This window comes from Athene noctua, chromosome 15 (genome assembly GCF_965140245.1).
Source record: "Athene noctua chromosome 15, bAthNoc1.hap1.1, whole genome shotgun sequence".
Classification (NCBI taxonomy): domain Eukaryota; kingdom Metazoa; phylum Chordata; class Aves; order Strigiformes; family Strigidae; genus Athene; species Athene noctua.
The window spans coordinates 6,473,556-6,498,081 of NC_134051.1; the positions used below are offsets into that span (position 1 = coordinate 6,473,556).

General features: G+C 39.1%; 1 protein-coding gene across 3 annotated transcripts in view; it reads right to left on the reverse strand.

Moving 5' to 3' along the window:
* Positions 1-1,719: 1,719 nt before the first annotated feature.
* USP22 (ubiquitin specific peptidase 22) overlaps positions 1,720-24,526 on the reverse strand; it is a 111,751-nt gene continuing 88,944 nt past the window's right edge. For all 3 annotated transcript variants that reach the window (XM_074919391.1, XM_074919389.1, XM_074919392.1), the window contains 8 exons: positions 22,019-22,166; positions 14,802-14,907; positions 12,963-13,121; positions 10,639-10,765; positions 7,731-7,822; positions 6,199-6,261; positions 4,160-4,309; positions 1,720-2,331 (listed from right to left, as the gene is read on the reverse strand). In XM_074919391.1, the coding sequence (XP_074775492.1) occupies positions 2,289-2,331; positions 4,160-4,309; positions 6,199-6,261; positions 7,731-7,822; positions 10,639-10,765; positions 12,963-13,121; positions 14,802-14,907; positions 22,019-22,166 (888 nt within the window). In that variant the 3' untranslated portion in view covers positions 1,720-2,288. The remainder of the gene's footprint in view (positions 2,332-4,159; positions 4,310-6,198; positions 6,262-7,730; positions 7,823-10,638; positions 10,766-12,962; positions 13,122-14,801; positions 14,908-22,018; positions 22,167-24,526) is intronic.

A 24,526-nucleotide genomic window follows, 5' to 3' on the forward strand; every position in this document is an offset into this window, starting at 1 on the left:
CTCCTCCTCCAGCACAGGACAAGGTGGGGACACCAACTGCAGCAGCCCTGGGAATAATGAAAGGCTGATTCTTGTCTTCCTCTGCAAGCTTGCTGCATTATTAAAAGGTAGCAGAAAGCGTCGTCAAGCATCTGCACGATACCGTGCGTGATCCGGGGAGGGAGGGGCCCCCTTTCCTGCGGGTGCACCATTCATCTGCATTTCTCCAGCCATTTTTCATTTGTGACAAGAACGCTCAGGTTGAATCTTGCAGCACCCAATTACAACTGAAAATTATTTCAAGCATGACGATAAGGAAAGACAGGTTACAAAACCAGAGTACACCACCACTTCTGCAGAAATCAGGCTGCCTAGGTAACTCCCACACTGTACGGTGCATTTTCTATGTCTGATTTGGTATTCAGGGTGCTTCAATTAGTCGTCCCTTCTTCCTTCCCTGTTGCAAGCTGTCGCAGAAGTCTCTTGATGTACAAAACTGCCTTGTGCTCTTCCAGTTTGTGTACAAAGCAAATACAATCCCACTGTCCTTTTGTTCAGCTGCTCTTGTAAAATGCTCATTTAAAAAACAAACGCACTTCCTTTATTTTCCTCCTATTTCTTCTGTTTATCAGATCACTTTTCACTTCTGCCTCAGGCCAGGTAGACACCTGTAACTCATTTCTAGAGCACAGAATCTAAGAGGTTAGACCCATCCAAGATTTTAACCACACTGCTAAAGTCGAAGAATGGACATCTGGATACACACACAAGGATTAGTGACCTTTTTGGGGTGGCTCTTACACCAATTTACACAGTACCTAACTCTTACATGTAGCTCCCTGTAGGTTCCACACAAGGAAGGGAGAACAGCACTATTTTTGCTCATTTAAGCTCTATGTTCTGAACGGTTTCTCTCAGGCTGCAATTCAATCCACAGCCCAGCCTCCCCGGAGCAAGATACAGCACGCGAGCAGCTACTGCTGGTACCTCAACAAGACAACACTGCACCGGAGGGGGAGAAAAGGAGCAAAATTGCATTTGCAATAAAGCTGGTGCACCAAGTGCTGCAAGCTAAGGACACCGAGACAGAGGCTGCAATTCTGCAAGGAGGAGAAGAGTACATGAGGAGTTAATACATGTGGGAGGATACAAGGAACCAATACCAGCCTAGCACATACCAGGAAAATGTGTTGTTTACTTAAAAACGGAGTGCACTGCAGAAGTGCTCAATAGCAGCAGATCTATCACTCGATGCTGCCCCCAGCAGCAACCGTTTCTAACAGATGGTACATTTTTTGATACTGAGGTTCTCTCAAGTGTCATATATATATGCCTTTGGAAGGTAGCAGGGGAAAAAAACAAACCAAAAACAGCAACAACAAAACAAGCAATTTTGAGAAATTCAAACTTATTCACAAGATTTAAAAAAAGAACCAAGACCACTCTTACAGTATAAACACGCCAATTCATTCATTTTTACTGATGGTTGCATTTATGAATTTCATTCTCGTGAAAAAAGGGAATAAAAGGAAAAAAATTAAGAAAATAGCTATTTATAGAAAACAAAACAAAAAAGGGCTCAAACAGAAAAGAATCTGTGCTGATGCTTTTGATGAGCAGTCCGATGGCATTAAACATTACCTGTGCAAGCAGGCATGCTTGAAAATCTGTCTTAGTACTGCAGCTTCAGTTCCACAATCCAGGATTTCTTTTATGGTTGTTGAAAAAAAAAGAGCCTAATAGTTTCATACTGTATTTATTTAATAACTAAAATTCACAAATAAAAAGATACTTGCAAAGTCCTTTAGTTGTGTCATCCCCTCCTCCTCCACTCTACTGCTTTCAGACCCATATGCATAAAAAATGGGCTTGGATTTTTAATTTTAACTGTTATATGATTGGTCGTTGGAGCTGAAGCACCAAATGGAGAAGATGCTTTATGGAGATGAGGGTATAGCCCCTTGCCTTCCCACACACATTTTGGAGGAACATAGGAGATGTACCAGTGCCCGGACTCCTCTGCTCCCATTTTTCCCACCCAGAGCATTCCTTTCATTTTATATTTCCTCTGTTATGTGACTGACTGTAGCCTCTTTTTTCCCCCTTTCTGTCCTGCGGGACTGCATACACGTTGGACATTGTTCATTTCCTACTCCGCCAGGCTTTGAGTCAGTGTCAAGTAGGTCCTGTTACAGCTCAGTGCTAGTTGTTTTTTAATGGGTCTTTTCATTTCAGGTAGGTTTGTGTGTCGATTCAGAAGGCTTGCTTATTTTCTTCCTTGCTTATATCTGACAAGCTGCTGGATAAGGCTATTCATACTCCAGGAACTGTTTGTGATAGAACAGCAAATATCTGCAAGAAAGCAGAGGTAGAGTTTCAGCTTTCTGCTATGCGTTGGAGCAGATTCGTATTTCCATTGATGCGATCATAAAAAATAAGGACTATTAATTTTGTTTTTCTTTTCAATTTGAAGCGATTCCAGGGACATGCCAGTTCCCTGCAGTAACCATGGATGAGAAGGAGGGAAGCCAACTGACATAATTTTACCAACAACTCAGGAAACCGAACAGTTGTACATCAAACAGTCAAACCTTCTTGTGCAATCTCCTCAGAACCCAAAAGCTCCAGAAGACTGGACCGTGTTGGTGCCTGGACAGGCAGCACCCATTCAACACCATTGTGACACAAAATACAACAGAGGTGCTTTAAGATGCAACTGTTGCTTTGGAGTCGCATTACCAAAGAATCAGACACTTTGGATTACTGCAAACTGTCTGCCATTTACTGTTACGGAAGCAAAAACAAAGAACCAGGCACGTGGGTGAAAACTCCTGTGTCCCCATCAAATCAAACTCAAATATCTCATGTCTCAATCTGTACTCAAATCTGGTGTTTTAGTAGGATGAAATTCTTCCTGTCCTTAATTACTTTATGTGTACTGCTACATAAGTGAGCCCACCCTCAAGCAGTACATGTCAGAGGGAAGTGGACTCATCTCTACATACTCTTTACACGCCACACACTGACAGGGTCACTGCATGACTCTCTTAAAATGCTTCAAAGCACTTTTGAGACTTTCCAATTATTATCGTTCCATCTCATGCCCTATGGAGTTTCCCTTATACAATGCAGATCTACTTAGTGTCAGCCTTTTATCTGAACCGGGGAAAACAGATCAGAGCTCAAACCAGCCGTTAATGAGACGGAGGGGCAGCAGTTGTGGTGTGTATCTCGTCCTTGCCTACGGCAGTTTCTGCCACAGACATAACCCATCTGAGGGCCAGAGCTAGCCACTTGGTATTGAAGAAAAACAAACTCATTTTTCTGCTGGCCTCAAAGCAGAAGTTACCTTGTCAGATCTAAGATTCAGGTATTATAGATTTTTGTACTTTCTGGTTCAAAAAAATGAAAAGGTGGGAAAACCTGTTAAAAAAATTACAAACTGAACATGCCTGCAGCAATCCACGGAAGTGTCAGGAATAATTAAATAATTAAAACAAGAACAGTAAAGGCTTGTCTTTCCAGTACCAAGTCCATTGCTGAAAATGCAAAATGAAGACCTCAGATTCTAAGCTACCCCGTTCTTGAAACATATACCAGTCCCTCAAAAGGGGAACACCAAGATGTCTCCCTCAAACTACTGCTTGGCACTCCCAATACTTGTCTAATGCAAATACCTGACACCATAATGTCAATCTGAAATCAATTTTAAGCCATGAGCTAAGAAACAGCTTGTGTCCTATACCTGCCTCCCATATAGCTTTGCCACTCTGGTTCACAGGATTTTCTTAATGGTTTTTCTTCAAATCTTTTACACTCATAGTAATCCAAAGGTTCTGTAGACAAAGACTGAATTTTGTCACAGAGGTAAATACTGCTCCTACACTGATGACCGTATCACTTTGGTTTGTAGAGTCCCTTCCATTAGGAAGCAAGAGCTTGGACATGAGCACCAGTTACAGACACTGGAGTCAGCTGATGTCCCTCGTCCTTCCCCTCTTCTTCCTTCAACAAATCCAGTATATAAAGCAACATTCTGAAGCACTGATACATACACAGAGAGAGACATTAGATATTCAAAGTGAGAAATTAAGTCTTCTCTATGATGAAATTGTCTTAACTGGGTTAGGAAAACCCAATAAAGAACAGTTTCCCTTCCCCGTTCCAGTTCCCAGCTTACCCTTCACTGTCTAGCACATCCTTAATGCTAGCCTTGGTGATAATGGCATCATCACACTTGAACCACTGGTCCTTGTGCTGCCGGATGAAGCTGGTATAGTGCCCACTCTCCAAGGTTCCCTGGTGATTAACTACTGCAAACAAGGAATACCTGGTACAGAAAAGAGTTAATGAATATTTGGATCAAAAGGGAAAAACAACCGACATTTTAGACAAACAGAAGCTTGTGTTCATGAACATACATAGCAATAGTAAAGGGTCTGACCCATCAATAAAACACCAGCTCTTAACATTAACTGGGAAGAGGGCATCCTTGCTCAGGAAAAAGAACCACATTTTTTTCTTTCTGTTTTGCTATTACTGCAACACTCCAGTCTGAGGACAGCTGTCAGCTTTACCAATACTGGCTACCAAAGATTTTTCTTCTAAAATAGATCAATATTGATGCATTCCTGAAGAGGAACACTGATTATCTAGTCTGATCTTCTATTTCCCTGAATTAGTCACTCTGGTGAACCAGAAAAATGCATCTGAAGTATGGGGATGGGGAAGGAGCTAATCTTAAATATAGCTGATCTTAAGTATTTCTAGTGATAAACTGCTGTACTGATTAATTGTTCTTAATCTGGAAAGTCTGTGTCTATTTTGAAATACTGAATATATTCAGCCTCAACTTCCAGCTTTCAGATGCTGCTGTGTTCGCCTGCTCGCCTGAAAACTAGCAGACACATCTCTGTTCCAAATAAAGATACTGATAGACTAATCAACTTGCTCTTCACTGTTTTTTTTTTCTTTTCTTAAAAAGGAGAAGACTGAAGTTCTTGGCTCTTTCGTTGTAAGGTAAGATTCTGTTTCCAGTCTTAAAATATATCTGCAGATCTTTTCCAAACATTCTCCACTCTCTAACTCTTTCTTAAAATGCTATCCTCAAAATGGGATACAAACACAGCTGCACAATGGCAAAATAATCTCTCTAATCTCACTTGATATTGTCCTGCTTATGTTCAAAATTCCCAGAGCAATTTTTGACAGAGTGGTGCCACAACAAGGCATGGACTCAGCTGACTGTCTGCAGAGCCACTGATTTACAAAGTCACCCTCTTCCTACTGGAGTCCTTTAACCCAACTAGGAAGGACACCACTCTTTAGTCCTAGATGGAGGATTCTAAGAGCAGATGCCTCTGCTCTCATCACCTAATCCTCTTCATTGTTAACAACTTCTCCAACTTAAGTTGTCATGTGCAAACCTCGACAGTGATCAGTTGTGTTTTCTTTCAGATCTTTGCTAACACTATTAAATACCATACATCTAATGAATCAGTCACTACTGTAACACCTGCCTGCTATCTTTTTGTATGACAATGGTACTAAAACCTAGTTTTGTAAATTTACCTATTGTGCGATTCCAGCTTCTTAATGAAGCTTTTCGTGCCAAATAAAGAGCTCTGAAGAATTTAAATACGCAACGTCAGCACATGACTGTAGCAACCAAACTTGTAATCTTATTAAAAAAGTAAGGTTTGCGTGACCACCTCTTTGCCCGTGAAGCTATAGATATTGCTTTCAGTTACACTCCCTTTACATTCTTGAGCAAGTCCTGTGTCAGCCTGTCATTTATTCTGACTGGAATCAACACCTGACTAAGAGACCCCAGATTTACTGGGGTCACCTACTTGGGACTTTGAGTGTCAGTGTTCTATAAACTTTCTTTTGGTCCTCTGGAAGTCCCTTTGCTATTGAAACAGAAAGACGACTTTAAAGGAAACCCCCATCCTTTTTAATACTGTAACACTAGCTTTTAATTTTGCTTATAGACTGACTGCTGGGGTTATCACCTTCAGCTCTGAATGTCGGCTGCCACAAACCCAGGGAAGGGTAAGGCAATTATAGTGAATGAAACTTTATTTTGCAACAGTTCAAACTTACTGTGCTGTCAAATATGGTAATGCACTTCGCACTGCAGGATATACAGCAGACTGTGTATCCCCTTCTAGAAGCCAACTACCTTTCACAATAGGGGTCATGGAATGTACCACTTACTTATTATCATTGTTTAGACTATCCGTCGGCTGCTGGTATTGCCCGTTCATTCTGCTCTCTTTACTGCAACACACACACACACAAAAATCCAGTCACTTAAAGCAGTGGCTTCCCAAAGCAAGGAAATAGGTTTTACATGACACAGCCTGTTTGCCGAATGCAGGTCCTTATTCAAAAGCACAATGCTGCTTAGCAGCAGCAAAGGGCTGCTGATTAGGATGCTAAAGATGCTTTATTTGTTCTCACAGCAATGCTACATAAGAAACACCATTTCTCCTCCTGGTCAAGGCTTCAGTACTGCAAATACAGATCTGTTTGCATCAAATATCTTATCTAAAAAAGCTTAAAAGCAGGTTAAGAAAAGATTTGTATTTTAAAACCTGGAAAAAAGATCTAATTACATCAATCCTTTATCCTGTGATGGGTCAATCATCCTGGCTCTGACTTGTAAATTCATTTTGTGTTTTGACAGCAGCAACAGGATTATGCTGTTGATTTCATAGCCGATGAAATTCAGATTACTGAGTTATGCCTGCTGATTATCCCATCTCTATTCCATTATGCTCGATACCTTTCATCAGCAGAGCCTGTTCCTCTGTGGTGAATTCTCCCTGGATAGAACAGGGAATTATCAAAATCTCCAGAATATACTGGAATAAACCATATATTCTTAATATAACACTATTTAACAGGGCTTCAGGGCTCTCCTTTCTCTCCTGGCAGAAGCATCTACTTTTCTCCAGGGGGGGGTGAGATGGGTGAAGCTTGAAATTACTAGTAAAATTTTAACATCAAATAGAGCCCTGTGTTAAGAGATGCCACCTTTTGGGGCTTTCTGCATTGCTTCAGATATAAATTAAACCTGAATATCCTCTTGTATATTTGAACGGAATACCTGACAAATACTCGTTAAATGAGCTAATTAAAATCCTTTCATAAAAGTGTATTTATATAAATGTCACGTCTTTCACAAACCCGGGAGGTGGGAGAAGTCTTAATTGTTTCTGTTTAAAATAGGTATTTCTAATTGGTATTTAATCTGGACTATGTTTTTAGTTCTTGCATTATTCTCTAAAAAGAAGTTGAAAATCCAGATTTGCATGTACGCAGGAATAAAGAGGAAGGATTTTTATAACTTCAGAAATACTAGGTTAGCCATTGGGTTGTGTCTAGTCTGCCTAATTACACAAGACAACTGGTGGGTGGGGACTCAGGTGATGGGGCCAAAGCAGAGATCTGAAGGCATGGTGGATCTGAGTCTAAATTTAACATGCAACCAGAAACATAACAAACATTAATTAAAAAAAATATCAATGTTTAAAAGCCTTTTTGTGGCACACAAAACCCAACAGTTTATCTAAAAATTAGTTTAGAAAAGACGCACATTTCAAGGAGAAACTTACAGCAGAAGTGTCATTATACATACTGTCTAAAACCTTGATTCAAGGATGTTCCATGTTTCATGATGCACATGTATGAACTGGTAAACAGTTCTGTCCAGGTCTTTGGGGGATTTTGAACTTGGTACACACCTGGAAGCCATGAATGGTGTCATGTCCAGCTCCAGCGGAAATGAGACATACGTAGTGATCTTTCGCCTCAGTTTGGCTGAGTGTTCAAACCGCTGGAGACAAAGTGGAAGAATTTTTTTTTTCTTTAGAGAAAGACTAAGTTTTCTGTCTTTTGTAAATGTCCTAAGCTTAGGAACAGTAACATGAAAGTATATTAGCAGTCAGTATCCAGGGACATGTCCAAGTTTTTTTCTACCAACTATCTAGGCTGGGAATCCTAACATAAATGCTAACACATTTCTACCAGGAAAATAAACAGCAATTTACAGGCGAAAAATACAGTATTAATTAGATTGTTTACCTTAATATCTATACACTGAAACTTATTCCCAACTGACATTAAGGAAAAGATATATTAAACAGAGAGAGCACAGACAGCCTTTACCCAAACCAGGGTGAATTTGTACTACGCACTATTCAAATACATGGCTGCTGCCTACACTAGCACACCAAACTGGTGACAATGAGAGCTTGCCATCAGATTCACACACTTAATCCACAATCCAATCATCTCAAGTGACAGGAGTCAAGCCTACACAGGAATATGAATTCAAATTAAGGCAAAAATGGAATACGATAACAAAAAAGCCTTGTCCCTCCACCAAAAGAGGAGTCTGCAATACCCACCATCCTCTCCTCATCTTCTCAACTGAACATTAAATGGAAACAGGAACAAATACCAGAAAGAGATGAATGAGTTTCTATTTAAAGGCAGCTTCTCTCCCCATTTCTCAGAAATTCTGCTCTATTTACACTTCAAGTTAATTATTTTCCAATTGTGGTGCCATAACAATTCCCTAGCAACAGATCCAGACGTGAAGAGCTGAGACTTCTGTAATTCTTATCTTTTGTGTTTCTTTTTTTGCTCTAACACAAGAAATTAAATCTGCATTTTGCATGGACAGGACAACACAATCACTTAGGAAAAGTAATTTATTTTCAAAAAAAATCTTCAGCCATTCTGGGTAACACAAACACTGAACTGAGTGTAGAAAAAGAGTTGAGCACATTTACATTGCCTTGCCCAAAGAGCAGGATCACCTAGGTATATCTTGCCAACTACTCTGCATTAATAAAATAAAAACAAAAATAAAAACAAGAGCCCAACATCCCCAAAACTGCCCCTAGAAGCCAAGCAGCCAGTCAAGCACTCCTGAAACCTGCAAAAATGTTCAAGACGACCACAAACAGCCAAAGAACAGCAAAGGAACTGTGCTACTATCTGTTCCAGGCAGGCTAATATCTTTAGCATATAACATCGCTTATCATCTTGGTTAAAACTGAAGATGCAACTGAAGGACTGCTGGTATATGGTGAACAACTGAAGGCATGACTGTCCCAGATTGTCTGAAAAGGCCTCTAAATTACAAAAGAGGGAATTCTTTCCACCTGTAACACCTTTTTCCAGTAGAAAGCAGAACGGATCTTTTCTCATGAATACAGACCTTCCTATGGTATTCTGTTTTCATGTCAAGACCTCTGCATTTCATTAGCAAGCTTCTCTCTACAAGCCAGATTTTGAAAATAAATTTTAAATTGCTGCTACTCTGGATGCAGAGTTGCTATGTAATTTAACAATTTCAAACTACAATAATTTCTGAACACAGTCCATGACTTGCTCTGTGAGACCATGACACTATAGTTACACAGATTAGATTTTCCAGTATGAATGTACTGACCTAGCTTAGAGGGCTACTGGAAAATAAACCAGAAAAACCGCCTGCATGCTACAGCAAAGCTCAGTATGCGCTTTGCCATGACAGCTACAATATAAAAGTCTAATTCCAACACTAAAGTTACCCAGGTGTTTTACCAAAGTTCAAAGCCTAGAAACCACCTAAGAATTGAACAATGGAAGGAAGCCTCTGAAGCAAAAGGCTGCAGTGTGTGTTCTTGCAATTCACCATTCTCCAACTGGAAGGAGAAACAATACAGCCTTTGTTTGTATACACAGCATACAGGCTGCTGTTTTAAAATCTGTTTCCAGTTACCACAGTGGTAGGTAAAATGCTGGGTTTTTATGTAGCTTAAGTGACATTAGTATCATGATCAGATAAGCAGTTTCTTGAAACTGGTCATGGGAAGAGATGAGGCCAGTGATCATCAGTTGCTGCCTAGCAGTGAGAGGATTTTGTTGTTCTGTCCCAGGAGATACTCAAGACCTTAGAGGTCTGCAGCTGAAAAGCTTAAGCAAGTAGACCACAGATGCAGTTAAATTACTTTGGTGGCTGCTTCTACAAAGGCCTGGGGATCACTTTTCAAGGACCCTTTGCCTCCTGACACAGAATGACCTTCATCATCTGCAATAGCTGCCTACCTTGCACCACAGTCATACTCTTTATATTTAAGACAAGTTATACAGGACTGAACTATCTGAGGGGACCAAATATGACATTATCTCCCATCACTGCATCTGATGATCTGGATTGGAAGCGTTGAAAACTGCATCACAGTTGGGAAGATACAAGAAACCTTCTCCACTGCAACTGATAACTTTTTCATGCTTCTCCTTCAACACAGAGCTCCTGTGTGGCATTCTTCCAGGAAAAGTGTAAGGTAAAAATTTTACCATGTATGATAGGTGTTACTGGAGATTGGTTTCTATGCTGGTTCAGGTATTGTACCAGCCTTCCCTTTTGTTTCTAGATGCTGATCAGTTAGGTTCCCACAGACATACCGCAAAGCTACATTATAGATAATGTAATACTATCTTAATAGGAAATCTAGCTGGGCATGCAAGCTGTTCTTTATATTCATTTGTATCACTAAAAGATCAGCCAGTGAAAGCCAGAAGCATGTCCAGGAATTTAGCTCATCCTCTCAGAGAGGAATACATGTCCTCTGCTCTGTCTGCCCCCTGTGAACTTACTTTGAGATGAAAACAGGCCACAATGGGTAACTTCTTCATAGTGAGTTGTTTGGTAGATTCCTGGTAGCTATGGCAACCACTACATTTGATTTTGGCACTGCTTCCTAGATGTTCTGGCCTTGTAAACCTGAAAAAAATATTAAAAAGCAAAGGGATGCACAAAACGATCAGACCATTTTCCACACATGCTGAAAACATTTCTTTTACTTGTGGGTCACTGGCACCACAAGAGACAGAGTTTATGGCTTTTAAGTGTCATTTTGAAAAACCCAACACTTACAATAATGTAAGCTGCGATGGTTCAGGTATCCAAATCTGACATTTATCATTACTCTACTTGGGAACATTACACTGAAATGCATCAGTGTCTGAGAAAGGAGATAAATGTTAGTTCATCTCCTACAACAGAACAGTTAATTTTAATTCAGAAAGCAAAAAATCTTTTGTTTTCAAGGAAGAAAAACATCGATATGGATGTTCTGAAGCAAGATGACATGACTTCTGTGCTTGGCTGCATGCTATCTGCAGGACACTCTTCAAGCTTGTAGCCCTCCAGGGCTAGGATCAAAGCTCTGAGATGGAAAGGGCTGTAAACACAAAGTCCTTTTCAAAATACAGATATCTTCCAAGAAAACGCAAGTGTTGACAACTAGAAAAATCTCTTTTAAAATTTTCAGACGGAACTGCTCAAGGGAGCTATAGGAAGAGACTGTTACAGAACTGGGGACTGCTTAGAGAAAATATACTACCTCTGTGTTCTCACAACACACTAAAGCAAAATCTCTCTCACTTTCTCAGAAACTGTCAGCACAGAGAAGGCTAGGAGGATGGACTGCTAAGTCCTTCCCTCCAAATTTAGACTTCCATGGGGCAAATAAATCATCCCTCCAGAAGCTGCTTTATAACTAGAATTTTTGAGATTAAATATTTTGAAATATAACTGAACATTTTACATTAATGCACACTAAGCATGTGAGGGCAATGTGCTATCAGCTTGTCACTCACCCTACCCGGCCTCATTCTGTGTATGGCCAATGCAACTTCCAGCATTAAATAATCATCACAGCCTCTTGGTCTTCCTTCTTGTTTGATTAACAAGATTTCCTTTATCTAGCCTATGGTTTTGGGGTTTTTTTTGATTATTTTTTTTTCTCTGAAGGCTGTAAAAAGGGTTATAGATTTGTTATTGTTGTCAGGAGTGCCTACATTCTTCTGGTTTTTGTCATATTCCCGCTCAATCCTTCCTTCTTCAAGCCAACTTTAAGTCGTGTGGCCACGCGGGTTGATAGGAAGTCACACACCTTCCTTGTTTGAATCTAATATTCAACCTGCCTGCTAACTTTTGGGTAAAAACCTAGACCCATCTTCTTTATCCATCAGTTCAAGTTCTTTCCAAAATCCATACTCTTTGAGAGTATCTTTGAACCTGGATGCTTTTGCTTCCCTATTATCATCTCTCTGATTCTACTAATCCCCATGTTGAAAAAAAAAATCACCAAAATATGACCAGATTTCCTCTTGATGCACCCCTGCATTAGCAATATCTCAGTTGTACCAATTCCCTTGTTTTCTTAAAATTATTGATCTTAGAAGTATCAAGAAAGTTAGAAATCAGATGTCAGAGGCTATGAATTTGTATTTCAGGAGGATTAGCTTTGCCCCAGGCTACAGGTAACCTCTTCCTCAAATATTTTCAACCAATAACTACATTTGCCACAAAAGAATGACTTTCAGATCTGCTGAAAAATCCGAGTTAACTGTATGTGAAGCTGTAACATTCTCTCCAGTTACCTGTTTCCAAGATGCCTAAGTTTCCTGCTCAGAATTATCTTTTCTTTTTGAAAGCTCCATTCCTTTATTCCTTAATGTCATCCCTGCAACTAAGCTGGCAGTAGCTGACCCTCGGCTGTTTACAGCAAAATCAATATGATACTTGGTGTCATAATTTAGACAAATATTAAATGCACTGTGAACTCTTTTTATGTGCTTGCTTAGCTAACACAATGAAGAACATGAAGACAGACACCAGTGGTTTAAATCATTTAAATCCACACTGCCTGACAGCAGCCAACGTAAAATTTGTTTCACTTTTGCATCGTTGTGGCAACTGGCTTTGATTGCTTATTGTTAGGCCTACTGTTGCTCTGAGCCTTCTTTGCCTTCTTGCTTTCTCTTATGCAAAAAAACAAAAAGTGTAAAAATCCTGTTTGGGGATAATGCCATGAAAAAGCATCACTTACTCCCATTTTTCAGTGCCACCTGGAGAACAGAACGAAGCCAAATTCCTTTTACCCCACCAAAACGATATTTGTCTCGTTTCATACCTTCGCAAGCAGTCTGTGAGAGTGGTGGTGCCTGATACATGGCTTTCCCCATTTACGACACTGCCATCACTCCCCGGACTCAGTGGCCAGAACGGGGTGGAGGAGCCTGGCAAATCCAAACTGATGTCCCAAAATGGGTCTATCGTTGTGGAAACGCCACTATGAAAAACAAAGCAGTTTAATACATGTTTAAAGGAAGTATTGTTAAGTCTTGCTCACTTTAACGATGCACATCAGATACTTACTTTTAAGAACTATGGGATCTACATCACCCCTAGAGGGCACTCAAAGATGACAGAAAATACAGTTGCTCCAGAGTGTTTTCCCACAACCGATTGGTTTTTTGTGTATTTAAAAGCCCTGTGTTTTAGGAAACCTATGTGATGTACTAAATGCAAAATATATGCATTTAACACATTCTCCCACTCACTGGGGCCCTGTAACTCAAAGTTAACAAGTAGATTTACTCTGAGATGGAGGTACTGGCCATACGACTGACCAGTATAAACCAGCTAACCTCTACGACAGCTACGTGTAAGCCAACAAGTTTAGAAGCATGGTTCTCTGGCCAAGACACGGATGATGTTCCTTAAGGACACTTCGATAAAGACAGCTCCAAATACTTTTTCTATACAGTAGTGCACTGAATTAAGCTTTGCATTTCATATTATAATGCATCTCCTACAGTATTTGGAATTTGAGAGGCCAAAGAACAACTGCATCAAGAAGTAGCGTATGTTCTCAATCAGATTTCTCTACAAGACAGTTGAAGACAAGCCAACTGCTAGACTACAGAAAAAGCTTCTAAAAATTTTAACTTGTACTGACTCAAATATTTTCTTTCAGCATTTACATTTTTAAGAGAACTCCAGAACTTCAGGGGTCTAAGCTCCTAGTTTGGAATCATTTTCTGTTTGTACTTGTTAGGCTTATTTTTTTGAGTTCTCTCTTCCTGTAAAACTAGTATCTCACTCGGCAATCTCATTAAGCCTACAATATTCTCCCTTTTTTGCAGATTTGTTTGTACAAAAGTTGACAATTTTCAAAAGAAAACTTTTGTTAAAGTTTCATCAATGCTAATATTGTGTCATAACACATCAAGCTTTTCACTATCATATAAGGATTCTGTGGCTCTACCAGGCAAAGAATAAAATTTCATGTGTTTTCCTTACAGTAAATCTTCTGCAAATCTCTCCAGGAAACCAAGAATAAAAGCAGATTGAAACAAGCACAGCACAACAGTCCATCTGCAGGACAGCATGCGTAATTATAAAGAATTCAGGCCAGAACAAAAAACAAGAACTCTGACTTCTGCACTATGGCAACACCAAACATCTTGAAAGAGAAGTCAACTTGCTCCAGTACAGAGTGTAGAACAACAAATACATTTTTCCTTACTCTTATAAAACATTCACTTGCTAGTACCTGAGATTACATTAGGTATCAGCCTCTTTGAAACCTCTCCTCATGATACAGGAGGCTCCTAACTGAAGAAAAATACAGCTGGATATTGGAATTTTCTTCAAATGTTGTGGCATTAACATACTTTCAAAACCAGAGAGATCTTGGAAGTCTTTTCCTCATAAACTTGGAAAAGAATAACCTTTTACAGACTAGTAAAAAGTTTGTGTCCATAAGCCCTTAGTACTTTCCAGATAACATTTTTGATATGTCTTAATATACAACAGTTAACTGGTAATTGATTGCATTTACTTCTTCCCTTGCTGGAGTTTTGCTGGTATTTTACTGGTATTCAAAAAAGAAAAGATTCAGTACACTGCTGCATTGGGAAGTGTAGAGATTGAAATCAGAGTTCAGAATCTGAAAAAAATTACTTACTGGCAGACTTGACAGGTAACATCAGACTGCAGTCCGCCTGTGAAGATTTGGTCTATGATGCAGTTACAGTGGTTGGGATTGTTGGCCTTCTTCCCATTATCATCACCTGGAGGAATGCAAACACAGACTCAGAAGTCGAAAATCCTCCAAGTGGTTTGTCTTGGACTGTGTCGCCGTTAACTCTTTATGACGCAAACTTATAAACATACTGCAAGTTCACACGAACACTACAGAACCCTGAAAATGCTGTGCATTGAAGAAAAAACAAGGAAACAAGAACAGAACTCTGGAAAAATAAAAAATATAATCAGAAGGTGACTAAATGGAGTCAACTTCTGTAGAGCTGAAGCTTTAAGCCATGTCGGCTGTTTGCCAAACCCTTTCTCAGGGTATCTACCGCCCTATCTCCCTTTGCACTATCTGGTATAAAGATCAGTTCCTAAGACGAAGGAGTGGCCGAGGTGGTTAATGAAAGCTAATATTTAAACTTCACTTGGAGCACCACTGTGTAACATTTGTATCTAAACAAATGGGCAGTTCTTTACCACAGAAGCCTAGTTTATGCTTAGGCAGAGCATTCAATAGCACATTATTTTCCTAAATGAACAGAGGAGAAACATCAGCAAATGCTACTTTTTAATTCTATCCCAGTCAACTTCTGAGACAAGAGTGAGGGGAGGAGGTTAAGACCCATTAACCTCCAGCCTCCTGTTCTTTCAACATAAACGTGTACTTTCTGTTCAAAGTTTTCACCAGTGAGAAAATGAAAGATGCCCTTATCTGAAGGGGGAAGGTAAGTGCTGTGTCTTCCTCCACCTTCTCCAGAGGCATGGCAATCCTCTAAATTCCCAAAGGGCACAATGAACCCATAGCCATCTTCTAGGCATTATAAATTGTCACTGCAGGTCTCAGGAGCACAGAAATTTTTTGTGATTTGAGTGCTGCGATTAGGCCAATTCAGCTTTCTTAGACTAACCAGAGCATTAAATTGCCACAAATTTCTCGATGCAGCTCTCAGCTTTGAGGCATTCTCCTTCCACTCCTCATAAGTGAACTAGGAGTGATAGACTTTTGCTTTGATTTCCAAGACTGTGCTGCTTGTTTTCCTTGGGTAGGATAGATGCAAGTGGTTTTGCTTTGTAAACAGGAGATGCACACACAAACTATTTCACAGCACTAGCTGATTATTTTGTGAAGTGCATCTTAAGATGTCTTTCAATCTCCTACAACACACTGCTAAGACATAATTAAGTTTTGCCATGTTTCCTAGTATCTTTAACTTACTAGGACTATTTCATTTCTGAAACTGACTCCTCAAATCACAGCTATTGCTCAAAACCAATTAATTTCTAGTTAAGTATGTAAAAAAACCCACCTGAAGAATCTAGAAGTAGAGGGCAAAACCCCACCCCTTCTCTTATGGCTAAGGCACTCTAGTTGGAGTCTTCTTGCAGCAGGAAGGAATAAGACTTTTTTCCAATTAAGCTTTGTAAATTTGTTGAAAAATACTATATAAACTGACAAATGTTCTACCTTATACTAAGTGTGGAAAAGCAGACATAGGTGATACCTACTAAGCTGCAATGGGCCACTTCAGTTAATTAGATCCTAAATGCCTCAGAAAAGCTCTCACTCAGCTGCCTGCTTTGGAAACTTTTGTTTGAATTGTCAAGAAAAGCATATTGTTTCCTTGAAATGGCTCTTGAACAAAACGCTTTAAAATTAGATTTCAAATGTACGAGGTTCAAGCTGGGGGTTATCAGACCCAGTCTGAGGCGTTTCTTGATGGGAATTTCAGCTAAATCTTATTGAACTTAAGATCTTTCTAAGGTCTCAATTATGCTAGGCTAATGAATACAGCATACAGTACAGAGACTGTACAAGACTTTCTTCACCTTTAAAAAAAAAGATCACTTATAAGCCTTAAAGACTGCATGTGGATTTTAAAAAAACAATTTAATGGGTTTTATCCTTGTTTTCAAGACTCCACTTTTGCTTTTTAAAGGAACAACATGCAACTGCCGCAATCTTGTAATCTCACCATTTGAAGCATTATCTCCCTCTGGTTTGGGGGGTGGCAGAAGCAGAGAACAGTGTCTAAGAGATTTTCACTGGACCCCAGGTAACATCCCTGTTGGACAGCTTTAATAGACAGCCCTTTCCGCCTACGGGAGAGAACGCATACTCCCTTTTCAATTATACAAGTCAATTAGGATCAGTGACGAGAGGGTCTCAAAAGAATATTCTGTGAGCTTGTTCCCAGCAAAACAGAATGGCATTACCCACTCAACATTATTTCCCATGACATTTGGTTGGAGAGGAGGGGAAAAAAAAAAAAGTAAGATTACCACCTACTCACACTTGTCAATATGTAACAGATGCTGAGAGGAGGTATATTATGCAGCTGAGAACTAGAAGCTGCTAGATTGTTGTGCTCAAGTTAAGGTTCCCTTCAACATTTCTGTCTTACCAAGTAGGTTTTAGTTGCATACATTTTTGTTTTTAAAGCTGGTCATAATTCCTACTGGGGAAATCAGCAGCTTCTTGTAAGAGACTGTCAGCACAAAGCTAAAACCAAACTTGAAAATACATCTATGTATACACTAATCTAATGATGAGAATGACAGAAGATTGAGTTTAAAAGTTTGGATTCAAATTAAATGCAACTCTCTTTAAAAAACCCCATGTTACTACTGCATCTGTGCAATAATTAAGCATATTAACTAGGCATTTAATATACTACCAAAGATAAATCATACATAGCAACTTTAAGAGCAGATTATTTTTAACATTCCTTTTGGTTTTGAAATAAAGAAGTTTTGCCTTCAACTTCCACTATGTATTTTAAATGAGAAAAAGGAATTAAAAAATTGTCAGATTTTAAAAGGGGCATTTATCAAAACAAGACATTTACGTTAACTTTTCTGCTTTACTTTGGGTCCCAGTGTTCTGAACACGTGCTTGTTATTCTTTATGACAAAACAGTGTACACACAAATTTATATGGATCATAGCAGATGCCATGTTTCACAAGCATATGCTTTATCTGTTCCTAAGAATATCATGCAGAATTCAGAGCAGGGTAGTGTTTTACTCCCAAATCTTAGCACAGCATTCTTTTTCTGTCATGAAGCACCAGGCTTCAGATTTGCTTTGTAGCAGTCCTTGTTAAAGATGAATGCAAAATGCTTCATGAAAACCAGATAAATGAGGAATAATCAGCTTTAAAGCACTACTCTTCTTTCGTTAGACAACTGAGTAACATTCCCTGAATAAAGTTTGGGTTTAAAATATAGGATTACTTCAATTTTTTTATCCTGCTTTTTGTACCTTTGTGTACAAATGCCCATCTCTGCCACTCCCTGCTGCTTGACTGTTGTTGCTCTTGCAAAAAATAAAAAAACCCCACAGCCAGTGATTTCCCTGGGCTGAACATTAACTTTTGATTTGCAGTCTTGCTCCATACAAGAAAATTGTAATTCTGGTCTAAGTTTGAATATGTCCAAGACTAAGTTAGTAAACTACAAAGTTTATTGGAACCTCACTGTCATGGGAGTTTGAAGAATTATTACTCTGAATTACTTTCAGAGCACTGATAATTAAGATGTATCTCTCAGGTTGACTAAAAGCTGACCTAATGCATTATAGACTGGGCAGAAACACCTACTTATATTCCTCTAACAAATGAAGAGCCCTGGAGCTCCTGAAGGATCCCACATGAAGAGTGGGGTGTACTTTGTACTTGTTCTTCATAGAAGATCCTAAGCAAATATGCAAGCAGCAACAGATCAATGTCTGATCATTTTCAGCATCTTCTATGATCCAAACATATTCAGAGACCAAAAATCAAACTTGCTGTGCATTTTTAAAGATCAAAGGCAATACATGCCGAAGTCCAGGTGAATGGTTCCACACTAGTACAAAGAAGGTGGCCATTACTTACACAGCAGGGCTATTTATAGCGTTACTCTGGTGAAGAAGTTACTACCCAACATAAACTCCGAGTCTCATTTGGAAGCTTCTGTGGTGAGAAGGACCACAAATACCAATGACACTGCAGAACTGTGAGCCCTATCAACCCAGCAAGAGAGACTGGAATAGCCCAAAATGCAGGTACAATTTTAAATGTCATTTATAGTAGCAGTGTTGGAAAAATAATTCAGATTCAAGAAAGCTCTTGCTTTTTTAGTTGGAGTATGCATTTGAGGACAGACCTTGTGCACACTTTGGGTGCATAGTAGAGAAAGACTGGTAAATAACAGCTTAGCTCTTTTTTTCCCCCCACCAAAATATTACTTTCCAGTTAGACCATCTTTCTCCAGCTGTTGGAATGAATAGTGATGCACAGGCATGACAGACTCGATCCCTTTTACTCCAAAACATTTCCTATTACTCCAGCAGCATAGAGGAGCCCTGCTAAGTGTTCAGAATATGCTCTGCACAGATGTCACAGCTCAACCCAACAGTGCTAGCACAAGGGGAGCCATCACCTCCAAGACATGATTTACATGGGTGAACATACAGGGATCCTGGGCTTCCAAAACTTCACAAAACAAAGTATATATTCAACCAGCATTAAAAATCCCAACCAAACCACACCACTACCTAGGCCAGCCAGCCCATACAACAGCCTCACAGAGCAGTTAAATTTATGCTTCATAGGATGCAGTATTACAAAACTTATCTTTAAATGCACATCAAAATCATGTATTCTTCTTAATTTAGGCAAAGACAGGTATCAGTAACAAGCATTCACAGCTTTCTCTGATTTGCATTAGGACACTCCCTAGAAAGTTGAGTAAGTGGAATGGAAAGCAGATAAATGACCAAAGTCAGCCACACAAATATCACTGGATATTTATATAGTTCTTAGCATAAGGAACACTTTCACTTTGGTGCCTGAAGATTTGGTGATAGTTTTCCCCATGACTTTATTTTACTTCACTGTGTGTTAATTGCAGAACTTCATTACTATTGACTGGAAGCTTTAAAAGCTTTTTTGATTCAGTAAAAATAAATATTTAATATTGGCAGGGGAGGCATTATTTGCTTATTGTAGCTTTAGGACATATTCTCATTATTAGTTATAGTATTTTTACATACGTATACTTCACATGCATATGTCTGTGTACATACCTAAGTACGTAAGTGGGAAAACTTTCTCATTACATAGCAAACTAGTTCATTCCAAAAGTGGTTTATCATGACTGTACTTGAAATTCTGGTTTAGATTAACTTGTTTGGTTCCCACACAACTGCTCAACCACTTCTTTAAAATTACCTTGATGTGGTATAGATTATTTACCAAGTTTCTTAATTTCTTCAGAAACAGAAAATTAAAAACCTGGGTGCACAGATGTGAAGGATCTACTGCTAATGCCTTCCCACCAGTAGCACTGTAACAGCTTAGTTATGTCTGTGCAAACAGGCTCAAACTTAAGGATATCTATGAAATAACTGAATTTTAGTCCTTGTATTGAATGTAAACAGTACATTTCCCACAACCCAAAAAAGCTCAGTACTAAAGGTGCAAAACTTCCTAATTCAATTCAAGCTGGCTGAAACCATTATGAAACTTGATACCAATTCAGCAGTCGGGTGTTCGCAACACATCTGTGATATCCAACAAGCAGTAAAAGAATCCATACACATGCACACACTCTTTCCAACAAAGAAAGTCCAACATATGAATTTTTCAAGGTTTTAGGACAGATCACAGTTTCATTTTTGTTCAGGATGGAGAGGCTGAACAGAATCAAGAGTAAAAAACCCAAAAAGTTGAGAAAGCTTTATTTTGTTGGTAATTCCAAAAGATAAATCAGATAGATTCCTCATTTAAAGCCAAACCACACTTTAAAAAACCCACAAACCACCCAACCTTTTCAGATTATCAGTTTGAAAAGAGCATGGGGACCTTTATTGTTGCAAGCTTTTTCTTTACAATTCTGAAAAGAAAACACTGCTTCTTCATGAACTAACTGGGAAGCGTAGAAGAAATATGAACATCATCTTATAGCAAAGATGATGAAAAAGCATCAAGATTCATTAGATCAATAGTCCAGAGACTTTACAGCTACCAAAAAGTATTTCTGTTCGCAGCTGAGTTTATTCAGTGTTAAGAAGTGAGAGGTCAGTATTCGGGCAGACGCTGTTCCATACAGTACTTCCAACACTAGTTTCATTAAATTTATTGAATTTCAGTTAGTGACTGTCAAATGACAAATAATAATTACAGAAGAACTGTTCTATGCACTCCTGTCCTTAGAAGTATTCTTTTTGGAGAAGACTTTTGGAGGACACCTATTATGAATCTGAACAAGCACATCTGCTACCATGTAAGACAATCTCAAAGATAAAAGCAAGACTTCAAAATGTTTCAAAGAAGCAGTAGCAGCCTTCCCTTTGATAGTCCTGATAAGCCAAAAAACTAGCCTCTAAGTGCTTTTTCTAAGAGCACTAAAGGAAAGTTGAGTGCTTTAAAGCTTATTTTTAGTAACTAAGGATTTTGTTTTGCTAGTATCAACCCTACTACTTTTCCCCTTACAAGAACAGTAAAAATTTCTGTGCTTAAGTGAATCAAGCTAGATCAAACATTGGCAGACTGTGAAATTTTCAGTTCAGCTTTTGTTCAGCTAACATGAAATACATAATTTCATATCATCTTACCAAATCAGTTCAAGACTTAGATACTTCATCTCTAAAAACATGTCACTGAATATTTTTACTGTATCGTACAATTATATTTTTTATATACAAATAAAACAAGATACAAAAAACAAATACTTTTTTCTTATTCATGTTTCTGTACGGAATTTGGTATCATAAATACAGTAGAACAGTATGCAAGCAGAACAGCCATAGCCTCCTCTACATTATTTTCATCAGTCCCATGACACACTGAGTAAGATTTCTAACTGCCTCAAGTATAAATAGAAGTAAAATGGCAATTTAAAAGAAAAGACAGTGACTCACAACCAATAAGAGAAGAACATGATGGTGATTCAAACCAATGTACAGGCTTGTCTGCTTCTAACCCTAGGTAACTTTTGACAGTGGGAACAGTTTATTTATTTATTTATAAATCTTTTCCTTTACGTCTACCAAACATTTTAAGAGGTGCTAAGACTGCTGTACTGGAAGACACTACACTTAAGAGATTGTTCTACCTCCTTTTGATCCAATATTCCTTGTTGACTGAAGACTCAGTACAAGCCTTACCTTTGCAGTGTCTGTGTAGCACATCTAATGCAGCAATGAGGAACTCGTGTGCATCTTGTTGCTCGTACCCTGCTAAATGCCGTGCATGAGTCCATACCAGGTGCAATAACCTATATGGAATGTGAGGAGATCGGTGCCCAGAGTAAAACTGCTCAAAGCAAAGAAAAGGACATGACTGTTAACAAGTTACACAGCCTCAGTGCATTTAATTATTAAAAACTTAAATGAGTGCAATTAGTCAAATAAATTTAAACCATTTAATTCTGATGGCCTTAATAATAAAATACAGAGACAGCTTTTTATCACAGACTACTGAAGTGATCTCAGAACTGAGCACCCTGAATTTCCCCCTTGAACTTCCCATTTTGTGATGGATTAGCCTAAAATAAAAAAATTTAAAAAAAAAAATAAAAAAAAAAAGGGTGGGGGTGGCAAACAATGCTCAAACACCTTGCTGATACCACTTACTTTTATTACAATAGCTGGGCCAGGGGTAGGGGGGGAGGCGTGGAAATTCTACATTTGCAAGAGATAAGCAACTTTGTTCACAAATTACATGCCCTCCAAAATCAGGAGAAACACTGAAGATGAAAATATTAGATACCAACTGTCAGCCAGCTCCTGAACCAAGCCATGGTAACACTCTGCCCCGAATGGCTGTGCACAGTCCTATCTTATGGAAAAATTTATAAGCATGATAGCAGCCTCATGCCAGTAATGGCCTTTCACTGTATAGCTACAACAGCAGAAGGCTTTAGAAAAGGCTTTATTCAGCACAACTGTTTGCAGAGCCAAAGGTACCACTTCATTCACCTATCCCCAAAGCCAGCTGCCTGTTACTGCTCCTGCAGGGTGTCACTGCCCAGAGATCAGGTCCTGGACCAGCTCCTGAATCTGCTTCTTAATCTGCTTCAGTCAGAATCTGATGAGCTGGCTACAGTAGTGACTGAAATCGCTCCAGGTGATTTTGCCAGAAGCATATTAGAAAGTGCACAGACAAATTATTCAGTCAGCAAAACCGTGATGTGAAACACCACTCTTGAGTGGTGACACACAGCTGGGGAGGTAAATCAGCACAGAAGAGGAGGACAGATTACTGCCTACAGAAAATCATGCTTTTTTTTTTTTTAAAATAAAAACCAACCAGGTCGAACTTAAAAAAACCCACCACAACCACCCAAACAAAAAGGCCCATGCCCGAAAAACACCCTATACTAAGGGTCTGTGTTTCCCTAGGTTGAGGTTCAGCTCCTTCCTTCACCCTCTCCATTTCTCTCCAAGTGCTACTGCTGCAACTCTTCTACTTTCATCTTCTAGGTCCTCATTTCTGCTGCTGCCAATTCTGGCATCCAGAGTCTGAGACTAAAGCTAACAGCCCCTCCTTGAGCAAGCTGACTTCCATGTCTGTTCACTGTGCACCATGATACCAGCTCCAAAAGCAACGCAGAGAGGCTTGTGGCATCCCTGCAGGGAGCCAAAAAAGGCCCAGAAGAGTTTATTCACTTGGTCTTCAGGTTGTATTAAAAATAAAGTGTTACTTTGTTAAATAAGTAAAAATTTCTAAGTCCTTTTGCCGTCTCTAATGCTTGGAAAAAGGTATTTGCCAGTAAAGGGTGACTGCAACACCACAGTTATGTTTTACCAAGATCCTATGAAATCTACGGCAGTTTATTTTCAGTTACTCTTCCCAAACACAAGACAGTAAGCAGCAAATATACAGAACAAAAATAAGACTTAAAACCCTAGCAGTATATAATTTCTCACTCTCACTGGAAAAGCAGGCTTCCTTCCCCAGCCCCAAGTTTCTCCCTGGACAGTCTGTGAGCATTTTATATCAGTGCAAGCACAGACAATTGTGCTACAAATTTGCCCAGATAAAACACAGTATTTTAAGGGACACGTAGGCAAAAGGCAGGACAATCATCCAGTCCTCACATTTGTAGGGTTTTCTAAATGGTTTTATTTCCTTGCAAAGAAATTTTTTCATTGCAAGCTCTGCTTTTTCCAAACAAGAAGATATACCTCTGCAGCCAAACAACACAAAATGCTTCTATAAATAAAAAGATCAATAGTTAACAGTGATGCCAATGAGAATGACACCAGGGGACTGGAGCAGTAGTATGGTAATTGAAATCTGCTGACGCAGCTGCTGCTCAACATAATTCAGGGAACTGCAGCAATAAAACTTCTCTGTTCTGTCACTCCTTACAATTAGTCCCTGAGCTCTCCGGTCATTTTAACCAACAGCACTCTCCATAATTACTCCACTGCAGGCACTAGACTTGCCAGCAGATTCTACATTCTCTAGTGCTTCATTAGGATTAGAAGACTAACAAGAAGCTTTATCAAATTATTAGTTATTATCACACAGAAACAAGAAACACACCTAGTTAAGAAAATTGTTGAAAATACGTGGGGGTGAGGGAAAGCTTCACTAATCTAATACATCAAAAATGAAACAAAAGTATCTGAGTGCATTCAATAGCAATATTTTAACTGGACTGTACA